Raw genomic sequence first — 16669 nt, forward strand, 5'->3', positions numbered from 1 at the left:
CCCACATTTCTGACTTTAGAGGAAAACACTTAGCACCATCATGGCCGCATGTGCACAGGGACCCAGAAGTAGGGGCAGGCCCTTCTGGTCGCTGTCCTCATGGAGAGCTGAAACCTTGCCCTGAGGAGCGACTTCAGGCCTGAGACCAGAGGTAAGACCAACTTTTCTGTTCCACGTGACCTGCTTGGTAGACTCAGGACACACGCCCAGAGGAAGAGCTCAAAGTCAGTGGACAGGAACGACTACATGCCTGAAAGCAGAACACTCTGTTCCCATAACTGGTTGAAAGACAACAGGAAAGCAGGTCTATAGCTTTCCCGACACACAGGCCTATAGAACGGTTTAGCCACTGTCAGAAATAGCAGAACAAGGAAACACCAGAGACAACCTGATGGCAAGAGGCAAGCACAGGAACCCAAGCAAAAGAAACCCAGACTACATGGGATCATTAGAGCCCAATTCTCCCACCAAAGCGAACACTGAATATCCAAACACACCGGAAAAGCAAGATGTAGATTTAAAATTACATTTGATTATGATGATGGAGAACTTTAAGAAAGACATAAAGAACTCCCTTAGAGAAATACAGGAAAACACAAGTAAACAAGTAGAAGCCCTTAGAGGGGAAACAAATATCTCTGAAAGAATTATAGGAAAACACAATCAAACAGGTGAAGGAATTGAAAATGGAAATAGAAACACAATTGAAAATGGAAAAAGAAATCACAAAGGGAGACAACCCTGGATATAGAAAACCAAAGGAAGAGACAGGGAGCCGTAGATACAAGCATCACCAACAGAATGCAAGGGATAGAAGAGAAATTCTCAGGAGCAGAAGATTCCATAGAAATCATCGACAAATGTCAAAGATAGTGTAAAACAGAAAATGTTACTGGCCCAAAACATACAGAACATCCAGGACACAATGAGAAGATCAAACCTAAAGATAATAGGTATAGAAGAGAATGAAGACTCCCAAATCAAAGGACCAGTAAATATCTTCAACAAAATCATAGAAGAAAACTTCCCTAACCTAAAAAAGAGATGCCCATAAACACACAAGAAGCCTACAGAACTCCAAATAGATTGCACCAGAAAAGAAACTCCTCCTGTCACATAATGGTCAAAACACCAAATGCACAAAACAAAGAAAGAATATTAAAAGCAGTAAGGGAAAAAGGTCAAGTAACATATAAAGGCAGACCTATCATAATCACACCAGACTTCTCACCAGACACTATGAAAGCCATAAGATCCTGGACAGATGTTATACAGACCCTAAGAGAATACAAATGCCAGCACATGTTACTGTATCCTACAAAACTCTCAGTTAACATAGTTGGATTAACCAAGATATTCCATGACAAAACCAAATTTACAAGATATCTTTCTACAAATCCAACCCTATGAAGGATAATAAATTGTAAAGCCCAACATAAGGAGGCAAGCCACACCCTAGAAAATGCAAGAAACTAATTGTTTTGCAAGAAAGCAAAGAGAAGACAAGCACAGAAACATAATCTCACCTCCAAATAGGAAGATAACAGGAAGCAAACATCAGTATTGCTTAATATCTCTCAACAACAATGGGCTTAATTCCCTAATAAAAGACACAGATTAACAAACTGGATATGTAAAGAGGACCCAGCATTTTGCTGCCTACAGGAAACACACCTCAGAGACAAAGACAGACACTACCTCAGAGTAAAAGGCTGGAAAAAAACTTTCCAAGCAAATGGTCTGAAGAAGCAAGCTGGAGTAGCCACTCTAATATCAAATAAAATCGATTTTCAACCAAAAGTCAGCAAAAAAGATAAAGAAGGACACTTCATATTCATCAAAGGAAAAATCCATCCAGATGAACTCTGAATCCTAAATATCTATGCTCCAAATACAAGGGAACTGACATACATAAAAGAAACATTACTCAAGCTCAAAGCACACATTGCACCCTACAAAATAATAGTAGGAGATTTCAACACCCCACTCTCATCAATGGACAGATCATGGAAACAGAAATTAAACAGAGACATAGACAGACTAACAGAAGTTATAGACCAAAAGGACTTAACAGATATTTATAGAACATTCTATCCTAAAAGAAAAGGTTATACCTTCTTCTCACCAACTCATGGTAATTTCTCCACAATTGACCATATAATCAGGCACAAAAGAGGACTCAACAGATACAGAAAGATAGAAATAATCCCATGCATCCTATCATATGACCATGTGCTAAAACTGGTCTTCAATAACAATAAGGAAAGAAAGCCCACATATACATGGAAGTTGAACAATGCTGCACTGAATGATAACCTATTGAAGGGAGAAATAAAGGAAGAAATTAAAGACTTCTTAGAATTTAATAAAACTGAAGGTTTCAACCCAAACTTATGGGAAACAATGAAAGCTGTGCTAGGAGGAAAACTCATAGCTCTGAGTGCCTACAGAAAGAAACACGAGAGAGCTATATCAGTAGTTTAACAGTAGACCTAAAAGTTCTAGAACAAAAAGGAGCAAATACACCCAGGAGGAGTAGAAGACAGAAAATAATCAAACTGAACTGAAATCAACCAAGTAGAAACAGAAAGAACTATACAAAAAATCAAGCAATGCTGTTTTTTTTTTATACAAAAAAGAAGCAAATGCTGGTTCTTTGAGAAAGTCAACAAGATAGATAAACCCTTAGCCAGACAAGACGACACAGTGTGTCCAAATTAACAAAATCGGCTGCCGCTGCAGAGAGCCCCTGGGCAGCACCCCACGAGTGAACCTGAGCTTCAGGACCACAGGTAAGACCAAATTTTCTGCTGCAAGAAAGCTGCCTGGTGAGCTTGGGACACACGGAAGCAGAATTTCTCTAGGACCGGGCACATTCTGTGTTTACCGGAAGTCCCACACCCGCGGATCCCGGCCCGCAGCAGCTCTCTGCTCCAAGACCCGGTGAGAGAGAGACCCAACCGCCTGGTCAGGTGGGCACTCCTGAGGCTGCAGAGCGGAAGAGACCACCAACACTGCTCACCCCTGCCCACATCCCTGGCCCAAGAGGAAACTGTATAAGGCCTCTGGGCTCCCGTGGGGGAGGGCCCAGGAGCGGCAGGACCCCTGCCTGAGACACCACCGGACCCTGAAGGAAACAGACCGGATAAACAGTTCTCTGCACCCAAATCCCGTGGGAGGGAGAGCTAAACCTTCAGAGAGGCAGACAAGCCTGGGAAACCAGAAGAGACTGCTCCCTGCACACACATCTCGGACGCCAGAGGAAAAAGCCAAAGACCATCTGGAACCCTGGTGCACTGAAGCTCCCGGAAGGGGCGGCACAGGTCTTCCTGGTTGCTGCCGCTGCAGAGAGCCCCTGGGCAGCACCCCACGAGCGAACCTGAGCCTTGGGACCACAGGTAAGACCAAATTTCCTGCTGCAAGAAAGCTGCCTGGTGAACTCAAGACACAGGCCCACAGGAACAGCTGAAGACCTGTAGAGAGGAAAAACTACAGGCCCGAAAGCAGAACACACTGTCCCCATAACTGACTGAAAGAGAGGAAAACAGGTCTACAGCACTCCTGACACACAGGCGTATAGGACAGTCTAGCCACTGTCAGAAATAGCAGAACAAAGTAACACTAGAGATAATCTGATGGCGAGAGGCAAGCGCAGGAACCCAAGCAACAGAAACCAAGACTACATGCCATCATCGGAGCCCAATTCTCCCACCAAAACAAACATGGAATATCCAAACACACCAGAAAAGCAAGATCTAGTTTCAAAATCATATTTGATCATGATGCTGGAGGACTTCAAGAAAGACATGAACACACTTAGGGAAACACAGGAAAACATTAATAAACAAGTAGAAGCCTACAGAGAGGAATCGCAAAAATTCCTGAAAGAATTCCAGGAAAACACAATCAAACAGTTGAAGGAATTAAAAATGGAAATAGAAGCAATCAAGAAAGAACACATGGAAACAACCCTGGATATAGAAAACCAAAAGAAGAGACAAGGAGCTGTAGATACAAGCTTCACCAACAGAATACAAGAGATGGAAGAGAGAATCTCAGGAGCAGAAGATTCCATAGAAATCATTGACTCAACTGTCAAAGATAATGTAAAGCAGAAAAAGCTACTGGTCCAAAACATACAGGAAATCCAGGACTCAATGAGAAGACCAAACCTAAGGATAATAGGTATAGAAGAGAGTGAAGACTCCCAGCTCAAAGGACCAGTAAATATCTTCAACAAAATCATAGAAGAAAACTTCCCTAACCTAAAAAAAGAGATACCCATAGGCATACAAGAAGCCTCCAGAACTCCAAATAGATTGGACCAGAAAAGAAACACCTCCCATCACATAATTGTCAAAACACCAAACGCACAAAATAAAGAAAGAATATTAAAAGCAGTAAGGGAAAAAGGTCAAGTAACATATAAAGGGAGACCTATCAGAATCACACCAGACTTCTCGCCAGAAACTATGAAGGCCAGAAGATCCTGGACTGATGTCATACAGACCCTAAGAGAACACAAATGCCAGCCCAGGTTACTGTATCCAGCAAAACTCTCAATTAACATTGATGGAGAAACCAAGATATTCCATGACAAAACCAAATTTACACAATATCTTTCTACAAATCCAGCACTACAAAGGATAATAAATGGTAAAGCCCAACATAAGGAGGCAAGCTATACCCTAGAAGAAGCAAAAAACTAATCGTCTTGGCAACAAAACAAAGAGAATGAAAGCACACAAACATAACCTCACATCCAAATATGAATATAAAGGGAAACAATAATCACTATTCCTTAATATCTCTCAATATCAATGGCCTCAATTCCCCAATAAAAAGACATAGATTAACAAACTGGATACGCAACGAGGACCCTGCATTCTGCTGCCTACAGGAAACACACCTCAGAGACAAAGACAGACACTACCTCAGAGTGAAAGGCTGGAAAACAACTTTCCAAGCAAATGGTCAGAAGAAGCAAGCTGGAGTAGCCATTCTAATATCAAATAAAATCAATTTCCAACTAAAAGTCATCAAAAAAGATAAGGAAGGACACTTCATATTCATCAAAGAAAAAATCCACCAAGATGAACTCTCAATCCTAAATATCTATGCCCCAAATACAAGGGCACCTACATACGTAAAAGAAACCTTACTAAAGCTCAAAACACACATTGCACCTCACACAATAATAGTGGAAGATTTCAACACCCCACTCTCATCAATGGACAGATCATGGAAACAGAAATTAAACAGTGATGTCGACAGACTAAGAGAAGTCATGAGCCAAATGGACTTAACGGATATTTATAGAACATTCTATCCTAAAGCAAAAGGATATACCTTCTTCTCAGCTCCTCATGGTACTTTCTCCAAAATTGACCATATAATTGGTCAAAAAACGGGCCTCAACAGGTACAGAAAGATAGAAATAATCCCATGCGTGCTATCGGACCACCACGGCCTAAAACTGGTCTTCAATAACAATAAGGGAAGAATGCCCACATATAAGTGGAAATTGAACAATGCTCTACTCAATGATAACCTGGTCAAGGAAGAAATAAAGAAAGAAATTAAAAACTTTTTAGAATTTAATGAAAATGAAGATACAACATACTCAAACTTATGGGACACAATGAAAGCTGTGCTAAGAGGAAAACTCATAGCGCCGAGTGCCTGCAGAAAGAAACAGGAAAGAGCATATGTCAGCAGCTTGACAGCACACCTAAAAGCTCTAGAACAAAAAGAAGCAAATACACCCAGGAGGAGTAGAAGGCAGGAAATAATCAAACTCAGAGCTGAAATCAACCAAGTAGAAACAAAAAGGACCATAGAAAGAATCAACAGAACCAAAAGTTGGTTCTTTGAGAAAATCAACAAGATAGATAAACCCTTAGCCAGACTAACAAGAGGACACAGAGAGTGCGTCCAAATTAACAAAATCAGAAATGAAAAGGGAGACATAACTACAGATTCAGAGGAAATTCAAAAAATCATCAGCTCTTACTATAAAAACCTATATTCAACAAAATTTGAAAATCTTCAGGAAATGGACAATTTCCTAGACAGATACCAGGTATCGAAGTTAAATCAGGAACAGATAAACCAGTTAAACAACCCCATAACTCCTAAGGAAATAGAAGCAGTCATTAAAGGTCTTCCAACCAAAAAGAGCCCAGGTCCAGACAGGTTTAGTGCAGAATTCTATCAAACCTTCATAGAAGACCTCATACCAATATTATCCAAACTATTCCACAAAATTGAAACAGATGGAGCCCTACCGAATTCCTTCTACGAAGCCACAATTACTCTTATACCTAAACCACACAAAGACACAACAAAGAAAGAGAACTTCAGACCAATTTCCCTTATGAATATCGACGCAAAAATACTCAATAAAATTCTGGCAAACCGAATCCAAGTGCACATCAAAACAATCATCCACCATGATCAAGTTGGCTTCATCCCAGGCATGCAGGGATGGTTTAATATACGGAAAACCATCAACGTGATCCATTATATAAACAAACTGAAAGAACAGAACCACATGATCATTTCATTAGATGCTGAGAAAGCATTTGACAAAATTCAACACCCCTTCATGATAAAAGTCCTGGAAAGAATAGGAATTCAAGGCCCATACCTAAACATAGTAAAAGCCATATACAGCAAACCAGTTGCTAACATTAAACTAAATGGAGAGAAACTTGAAGCAATCCCACTAAAATCAGGGACTAGACAAGGCTGCCCACTCTCTCCCTACTTATTCAATATAGTTCTTGAAGTTCTAGCCAGAGCAATCAGACAACAAAAGGAGATCAAAGGGATACAGATCGGAAAAGAAGAGGTCAAAATATCACTATTTGCAGATGACATGATAGTATATTTAAGTGATCCCAAAAGTTCCACCAGAGAACTACTAAAGCTGATAAACAACTTCAGCAATGTGGCTGGGTATAAAATTAACTCAAATAAATCAGTTGCCTTCCTCTATACAAAAGAGAAACAAGCCGAGAAAGAAATTAGGGAAACGACACCCTTCATAATAGACCCAAATAATATAAAGTACCTCGGTGTGACTTTAACCAAGCAAGTAAAAGATCTGTACAATAAGAACTTCAAGACACTGAGGAAAGAAATTGAAGAAGACCTCAGAAGATGGAAAGATCTCCCATGCTCATGGATTGGCAGGATTAATATAGTAAAAATGGCCATTTTACCAAAAGCAATCTACAGATTCAATGCAATCCCCATCAAAATACCAATCCAATTCTTCAAAGAGTTAGACAGAAGAATTTGCAAATTCATCTGGAATAACAAAAAACCCAGGATAGCTAAAGCTATCCTCAACAATAAAAGGACTTCAGGGGGAATCACTATCCCTGAACTCAAGCAGTATTACAGAACAATAGTGATAAAAACTGCATGGTATTGGTACAGAGACAGACAGATAGACCAATGGAATAGAATTGAAGAACCAGAAATGAACCCACACACCTATGGTCACTTGATTTTTGACAAAGGAGCCAAAACCATCCAATGGAAAAAAGATAGCATTTTCAGCAAATGGTGCTGGTTCAACTGGAGGGCAACATGTAGAAGAATGCAGATCGATCCATGCTTATCACCCTGTACAAAGCTTAAGTCCAAGTGGATCAAGGACCTCCACATCAAACCAGACACACTGAAACTAATAGAAGAAAACTAGGGAAGCATCTGGAACACATGGGCACTGGAAAAAATTTCCTGAACAAAACACCAATGGCTTATGCTCTAAGATCAAGAATCGACAAATGGGATCTCATAAAACTGCAAACCTTCTGTAAGGCAAAGGACACTGTGGTTAGGACAAAACGGCAACCAACAGATTGGGAAAAGATCTTTACCAATCCTACAACAGATAGAGGCCTTATATCCAAAATATACAAAGAACTCAAGAAGTTAGACCGCAGGGAAACAAATAACCCTATTAAAAAATGGGGTTCAGAGCTAAACAAAGAATTCACAGCTGAGGAATGCTGAATGGCTGAGAAACACCTAAAGAAATGTTCAACATCTTTAGTCATAAGGGAAATGCAAATCAAAACAACCCTGAGATTTCACCTCACACCAGTGCGATTGGCTAAGATCAAAAACTCAGGTGACAGCAGATGCTGGCGAGGATGTGGAGAAAGAGGAACACTCCTCCATTGTTGGTGGGATTGCAGACTGGTAAAACCATTCTGGAAATCAGTCTGGAGGTTCCTCAGAAAATTGGACATTGAACTGCCTGAGGATCCAGCTATACCTCTCTTGGGCATATACCCAAAAGATGCCTCAACATATACAAGAGACACGTGCTCCACTATGTTCATCGCAGCCTTTTTTATAATAGCCAGAAAATGGAAAGAACCCAGATGCCCTTCAACAGAGGAATGGATACAGAAAATGTGGTACATCTACACAATGGAATATTACTCAGCTATCAAAAACAACGAGTTTATGAAATTCATAGGCAAATGGTTGGAACTGGAAAATATCATCCTGAGTGAGCTAACCCAATCACAGAAAGACATACATGGTATGCACTCATTGATAAGTGGCTATTAGCCCAAATGCTTGAATTACCCTAGATCCCTAGAACAAACGAAACTCAAGACGGATGATCAAAATGTGAATGTTTCACTCCTTCTTTAAATGAGGAAAAAGAATACACTTGGCAGAGAACGGAGAGGCAAAGATTAAAACAGAGACTGAAGGAACACCCATTCAGAGCCTGCCCCACATGTGGCCCATACATATACAGCCACCCTATTAGACAAGATGGATGAAGCAAAGAAGTGCTACCGACAGGAGCCGGATGTAGATCGCTCCTGAGAGACACAGCCAGAATACAGCAAATACAGAGGCGAATACCAGCAGCAAACCACTGAACTGAGAATAGAACCCCCGTTGAAGGAATCAGAGAAAGAACTGGAAGAGCTTGAAGGGGCTCGAGACCCCAAAAGTACAACAATGCCAAGCAACCAGAGCTTCCAGGGACTAAGCCACTACCTAAAGACTATACATGGACTGACCCTGGACTCTGACCCCATAGGTAGCAATGAATATCCTAGTAAGAGCACCAGTGGAAGGGGAAGCCCTGGGTCCTGCTAAGACTGAACCCCCAATGAACTAGTCTATGGGGGGAGGGCGGCAGTGGGGGGAGGGTTGGGAGGGGAACACCCATAAGGAAGGGGAGGGGGGAGGGGGATGTTTGCCCGGAAACCGGGAAAGGGAATAACACTCGAAATGTATATAAGAAATACTCAAGTTAATAAAAAATAAAAATAAAAAAAAAAACAAAACAAAATCAGAAATGAAAAGGGAGAGATAACAACAGAATCAGAGGAAGTTAAAAAAACATCAGGTCCTATTACAAAAGCCTATGTTCAACAAAACTTGAAAATCTGGAGGAAATGGATCATTTCCTAGACAGATAACAGGTACCAAAGTTAAGTCAGGAACAAACCATATAAACAACACCATAACTCCTAAAGGAATTGAAGCAGTCATAAAAAGTCTCTCAGCCAAAAAGAGCCCAGGTCTAGATAGGTTCAGTAAAGAATTCTATGAGACCTTCATAGAAGACGTCATACCAATACTATACAAAGTATTCCACAAAATTGAAACGGACGGAACGCTACTGAACTGGTTCTATGAAGCCAAAAATACTCTTATACTTACACCACATAAAGACACAAGAGAGAAAGAGAACTTCAGACCAATTTTCCATATGAATATCGATGAAAAAATACTCAATAAAATTCTTTCAAACCGAATCCAGGAACACATCAAAGCAATCATCCATCATGATCAAGTAGGCTTCATTCCAGGCATGCAGGGATGGTTTAATATATGAAAAACGATCAAGGTAATCCACTATATAAACAAAGTGAAAGATAAAAACCACACGATCAGTTCATTAGATGCTGAGAAAGCATTTGACAAAATTCAACACCCCTTCATGATAAAAGTCCTGGAAATAAAAAGGAATTCAAGTCTCATACCTAAACATAGTAAAAGCCATATACAGTATACCAGTAGGTAACATCAAACTAAATGGAGAGAACTTGAAGCAATCCCACTAAAATCAGGGAGAACACAAGTTTTCCCCCTCTCTCCCTACTTATTCAATATAGTTCTCGAACTCCTAGCCAGAGCAATCAGATAACAAAAGGAGATCAAAGTGATACCGAGTAGAAAGGAACAAGTCAAAATATCACTATTCGCAGATACTATGATGGTATATTTATGTGATCCCAAAAGTTCCACCTGAGAACCACTGAATCTGATAAACACCTTCAGCAAAGGGGCAGGGTATAAAATTAACTCAAATAAAATCAGTAGCCTTCCTCTACACAAAAGAGAACCAAGCTGAGAGAGAAATTAGGGAAACCATACCCTTCATTATAGTCCCAAATAATATAAGATACCTCGCTGTGACTTTAACGAAGCAAGTGAAAGATCTGTATGATAAGAACTTCAAGCCTCTGAAGAAAAAAATTGAAGAAGACCTCAGAAGATGGAAAGATCTCCCATACTAATGGATTGGCAGGATTAATATAGTAAAAAATGTCCATTTTACCAAAAGTGATCTACAGATTCAATGCAATCCCCATCAAAATACCAATCCATTTCTTCAAAGAGTTAGAACAATTTTCAAATTCATCTGGAATAACAAAAAACCCAGGATAGCTAAAACTATCCTCAACAATAAAAGGACTTCTGGGGGAATCACTATCCCTGAACTCAAGTAGTATTACAGAGCAATAGTGATAAAAACTGCGTGGTATTGGTACAGAGACAGACAGATAGAAGAATGGAACAGAATTGAAGATCCAGAAATGAACCCACACACCTATGGTCACTTGATTTTTGACAAAGGAGCCAAAACCATCCAATGGAAAAAAGATAGCATTTTTAGCAAATGGTGCTAGTTCAACTGGAGGTCAACATGTAGAAGAATGCAGATCGATCCATGCTTATCACCCTGTACAAAGCTTAAGTCCAAGTGGATCAAGGACCTCCACATCAAACCAGATAGAAAAAAAAGTGGGGAAGAATCTGGGAAGCCCAGAACACATTGGCACTGGACAAATTTCCTGAACAAAACATCAATGGCTTATGCTCTAAGATCAAGAATCGACAAATGGGATCTCATAAAACTGCAAAGCTTCTGTATGGCAAAGGACACTGTTGTTAGGACAAAGCGACAACCAACAGATTGGGAAAAGATCTTTACCAATCCTACAACAGATAGAGGGCTTATATCCAAAATATACAAAGAACTCAAGAAGTTAGACCGCAGGGAGACAAATAACCCTATTAAAAATGGGGTTCAGAGCTAAACAAAGAATTCACAGCTGAGGAATGCCGAATGACTGAGAAACACCTAAAGAAATGTTCAACATCTTTAGTCATAAGGGGAATGCAAATCAAAAGAACTCTTAGATTTCACCTCACACCAGTGAGAATGGCTATGATAAAAAACTCAGGTGACAAAAAATGCTGGCGAGGATGTGGAGAAAGAGGAACACTCCTCCATTGTTGGTGGGATTGCAGACTGGTACAGCTATTCCGGAAATCAATCTGGAGGTTCCTCAGAAAATTGGACATTCAACTACCTGAGGACCCAGCTATACCTCTCTTGGGCATATACCCAAATGATTCCCCAACATATATCAAAGACATGTGCTTCACTATGTTCATAGCCGCCTTATTTATAATAGCCAGAAGCTGGAAAGAACCCAGATGCCCTTCAACAGAGGAATGGATACAGAAATTTGGTACACTTACACAATGGAATACTACTCAGCTATCAAAAACAATGACTTCATGGAATTCATAGGCAAATGGATGGAACTGGAAAATATCATCCTGAGTGAGCTAACCCTATGACAGAAAAACGCACATTGTATGCACTCATTGATATGTGGACATTAGCCCAAATGCTCAAATTACCCTATATGCACAGAACACATGAAACTCAAGAATGATGACCAAAATGTGAATGCTTCACTCCTTCTTTAAAAGGGGAACAAGAATACCCTTAGGATGGTTTAGGGAGGCAAAATTTAGAACAGAGACTGAAGGAATGCCCATTCAAAGCCTGCTCCACATGTGGCCCATACATATACAGCCACCAAACTAGATAAGATGGATGAAGCAAAGAAGTGCAGGCTGACAGGAACCGGATGTAGATCTCTTCTGAGAGACACAGCCAGAATATGGCAAATACATAGGCGAATACCATCACTAAACCACTGAACTGAGAATGTTATTCCCGTTGAAGGAATCAGAGAAAGGACTGAAGGAGCTCTAGGGGCTTGAGACCCCATATGAACAACAATGCCAACCATCCTTAGTTTCCAAGTACTAAGCCACTACCCAAAGATTATAAATGGACTGACCCTGGGCTCCAAATTCATAGGTAGCAATGAATAGCCTAGTAGGGACACCAGTGGAAGGGGAAGCCCTTGGTCCTGTCAGGTGTGGACCCCCTGTGAGCGCTATTCTTGGGGGAAGGGCAGTATGGGGACAGGATGTGGAGGGGAGCACACATATAGAAGGGGAGGGGAGGGGTTAGGGGGATGTTGGCCTGGAAACCAGGAAAGGGAATAACACTTGAAATGTAAATAAGAAACAATAAAGATGGAAAAGAAAAAGAAAACAGAGGACAACTATCAGGAAGAAGATGAAACAGCCAAAGTGTGACTGAGAGAATGGAAGAAAGTTAGATGGGAGAGATCCAGTTGATGTTAGAATATAATGACCCTTCTGCTGCTGAGTTTTATGACAAATGGACACAAGCTAGTCAGTTTAGAAGAACAAACCTTAACTGAGAAATTACTCCCACTAGGCCTGTAGACAACTGTGTGGCACATTGTCTTGATTAATAACTGATTTGGGAGAGCACAGATCATTCTGGGTTGTGCCTCTATTGTGTTGGTAGCCTTGGATTGTGTAAGAAAGCAGGCTAAGCAAGCAGTGAGGGAAAAGCTAGTAAACAGCATTCCTCCCTGGTCTCTGCATCAGTTTGTGTCTCCAGGCTTCTGTCCTGTCTTCCTGGATGATCAACTATAAACTGTAAGGTGAAATAAACCCTTTTCTTCTCCACTTGCCTTTTTGGTCATGGTTGTTCTATCAAATCAATATAAAACACTAATTAAGACAGATAAGTATTAATATGCTACAATGAGATTCATCACTGTGTATATTAAACACTTTTGTATGATTGTTTGCTGTCTCTTGGGAGCTTGATCTTTTCTGAAAGGAAATTCAGGTTGAGTGGACTTGGGGAGGAGGAGAGACAAGGACGGGATTGGAAGAGTGCAGGGATGGAAACTGTGATCAGGATGAGAAGATCTATTGTCAATAAGAAAAGAAAAAGAAATTAACATGTACATAAGATGTAATAGATTCTGTTCTTTAAATCACTTAGAAATTTCAGACAGATTGGTTTGCAATAATTATCAAATTCTTAGTACTGTGACATCATAAATGTTCATTATACCACTTTCTCTACTATGAATATATCAGACTCTTGAATTGCTCGGTAGTGAGAAGTATCAGATAAAAATGTTTAGGTAAGTGTATAACCACATAAAGTCCCATAAGATATATGACGGAATAAAATTTATTTGTTATTTTACTATCAAAGTGACATATATATATATGCATATATATGTATATATATGAATGAAAGCACAATTTAGTTTCCAATGTAAATACACTAAGAGAGATGGTGACCTACAACATGTATGAGCGTGGGTATTTCTGGGAAGAAAACAAAGTTTCCAAGTTGAGGCGAAGTATATTAAAATCTGAGACATGTGATAACTTTATAAATATAACTTTACTAATATCTTTTTTTATATAATTACTAAATTCAAGATGGTAGGATTACCTGAAATAAAATTGAGAATATAACATTATCTCAATTCTCTTGAAAATTCTTAGCATCCCTGTGGTTTTATACAAAGATATGACTTGAAGAAAGGTAAAGTCTATACAGTCTACATGTATAAATATTCATGGGTATTTCAATTATTACAGCATTATAGAGAAGATTGAATTTCACTACAAAACATGATACAATCATATTAGCCTTTCCCCCAAGTTCTATGCTTATTTTATGAATGGATTTACCTTCTATTGACAAACCCTTCTATGTAATGCCAGAGAGTTTTAGGAATGGATTTACCTGCTATGACGATGAGGAATGATGATCCTAGATATGCATAGTACACTTGGAGAATGGCTTCTGCAATCTGTGAGACATTAGGAAGTTCAGCCTCCAATGCTTTCTCAAACCTGGACACGTTCTCCTTTTTGCCAATCACTAGCAGCACAATTCCAGTTAGAGAAATGAGACAAAGAACACTCAACTTCATCAAACTGCTGATAGTATTAAACCAAGCCACTGGTTTTATACCTCTAGCACTTAGAATTCCAAATGACCACAAAATAGCCAAAGCCAGACATTTCTTTGGTAGCTCTGGGGCTTGGCATTCCGAATAGAAACACTGGATTAGCGAACTGGCTATTAGCAAGCACTGAGCACTGATGCCTAGAGTACAAGCAAAAATTTTAATCCAGATACTGAGGAAAGCAACAGAGGATCCAAGAGCTCTTTTGAGGAAATAGTAAGATGCTCCACTCACAGGGTAGGTGGCTGCTATCTCTGCAAGACAGACAGCATTCATCATGCTCAGCAGGCCACAGCCTGCCCAAATACTTAAGAAGATAGGGATGTTCAGTGAGCAGTATTTTAATACTCCTTTAGGAGACACAAAAATCCCTGTACCAATGGTGGCACTAAACAAGAACATGTTTACATGGAAAAATCCAAGTCCTCTCAAGAGTTGCATGGTTATGCCTTTTTGCTCTTTCAAATACTGAAAAATACAATTTTTCTTTATAATGCTTCTCTGTCAATTTGTGTCAAACCCTGTCAAACAGGGTATTGCTTTTGATAAAGCATTTGTTCTTTATAAAAGATTTTAAAATCTGAACCTAACTTGGGTTTGAAAATAATTAACTTCTGAGTTATTCTGAGGAATTGTGACTTCTTTCTAAAACAATAACAGATTTCTTGGTAAAAATCTTTTATTACTTTTATTTTTTTACAGTTCAGTTGTTGCCCTTCTCCTTGTCCACCCTCCCACAGCTCCTCACCCCAATCTGCTGGCTCTTGTCTTCAAGAAGATGTCATCCTTGCCCCCTGACAGTCCTCCCCACTCCCTGGGATGTCAAATTTCTCAAAGGTTAAGCACATCTTCTCCCACTGAAGCCAGACCAGGGCAGTCTTCTTCTGTATACGTGTCTCGTAGTCTTGGACCAGGTAGTGTATGCTGCCTGGTTGGTGGTTCAGTGTCCAAGAGATCTTGGGGATTCAGGTTAGTTGAGACTGCTGGGTTTTTTTTTAATGAGGTCACTCTCTTCCTCAGCTTCTTCCAGCCTTTCCATAATTCAACCATAGGGGTCCCAAATTTCACTCCAATGCTTGGTTTTAAATATCTGTTCCTGTCTCAATCAGCTGCTTGTTGGGCAGCTATGTTAGGCTCCTGTCTGTAATTACACCACAGCATCAGTAATAGTGTCAAGCTTTGGAGCCTCCCATAAAATGGGTCACAATTTGGGCCGGTCATTGGATCTCCTTTTCCTCAGTCTCTTCTCCATATTTGTCCCTGTGGTTCTTTTAGACATAAACAATTCTGGGTCAGAATTTTTGACTGTGGGATGGCAACTACATCCCTCCACTTGATGTCTTTCTACTGGAGGTCTATTTTACAAGTTCCCTCTCCCCACTTGGGCATTTCATCTAAGGTCCCTCCCTTTGAGTCCTGAGAGTCTCTCATCTCCTGGGTCTCTGGTACTTTCTAGAGTGTTTCCACACATCCTACCTCCTAGAGTTTCATATTTCCACTCATTCTGCTTACCCTCAGGGCTTCTCCCGTTTCCTCCTCCATACCATTTTTCTGCTCCCCTTTTCCCTTCTCCCTCCCTTTTTCACCAAGGTCCCCCCCCTTCTGTGGATGGAAGTAGAATATATCCTGATTGAGGTAATTCAGACCCAAAAGGACATGCATGATATGTATTTATTAATAAGTGGATAATAGCCAAAAGTAAAGAATAGCTAGGATACAATTTACAGAACTAAAGAAGGTTAACAAGCAGAGCAGAAGAGCCCAAGTGAGAATGCTTCAATCCTACTTGAGAGGGAGAAGAAAACAATCCTGTTAATATTTTTTAAAATATCAAATATGCTAATGGCAAAGTTACTTGACGCTAGTCAGGAAAAGTATTTTCTGTACTTTGGAAAGATACTTTTGGAGGTAAAACACTGCTAGATACAGTTTGTTTAATTGCTGGGCAATACATGTCAGGTAATTGGCAGAGAATAAACAAAAGTTTTAATACTAGAACATCAAAGGATAAGGAAACATCTTATGCCCCTTATTACTACACATCTATAAATCTTATTAACACACACACACACACACACACACACACACACGCACGCACACACACACACACACACACACACACACACACAGAGAGAGAGAGAGAGAGAGAGAGAGAGAGAGAGAGAGAGAGAGAGAGAGAAACAAAAGTCAACTCAGTAGGTAAACTATGTGAA

General features: G+C 40.0%; 1 protein-coding gene across 2 annotated transcripts in view; it reads right to left on the reverse strand.

The window, feature by feature from the left end:
* Window positions 1-14994, reverse strand: part of Slc7a12 (solute carrier family 7 (cationic amino acid transporter, y+ system), member 12) — a 67164-nt gene extending 52170 nt beyond the window's left edge. Inside the window, exon 1 of one of the 2 annotated variants that reach the window (XM_063281531.1) lies at window positions 14231-14994. In XM_063281531.1, the coding sequence (XP_063137601.1) occupies window positions 14231-14897 (667 nt within the window). In that variant the 5' untranslated portion in view covers window positions 14898-14994. The remainder of the gene's footprint in view (window positions 1-14230) is intronic. The other variant, NM_001011948.1, reaches the window with a different exon arrangement.
* Window positions 14995-16669: the final 1675 nt, after the last annotated feature.

The sequence above is a fragment of the Rattus norvegicus genome, chromosome 2 (genome assembly GCF_036323735.1).
Source record: "Rattus norvegicus strain BN/NHsdMcwi chromosome 2, GRCr8, whole genome shotgun sequence".
NCBI classification, from domain to species: Eukaryota; Metazoa; Chordata; class Mammalia; order Rodentia; family Muridae; genus Rattus; species Rattus norvegicus.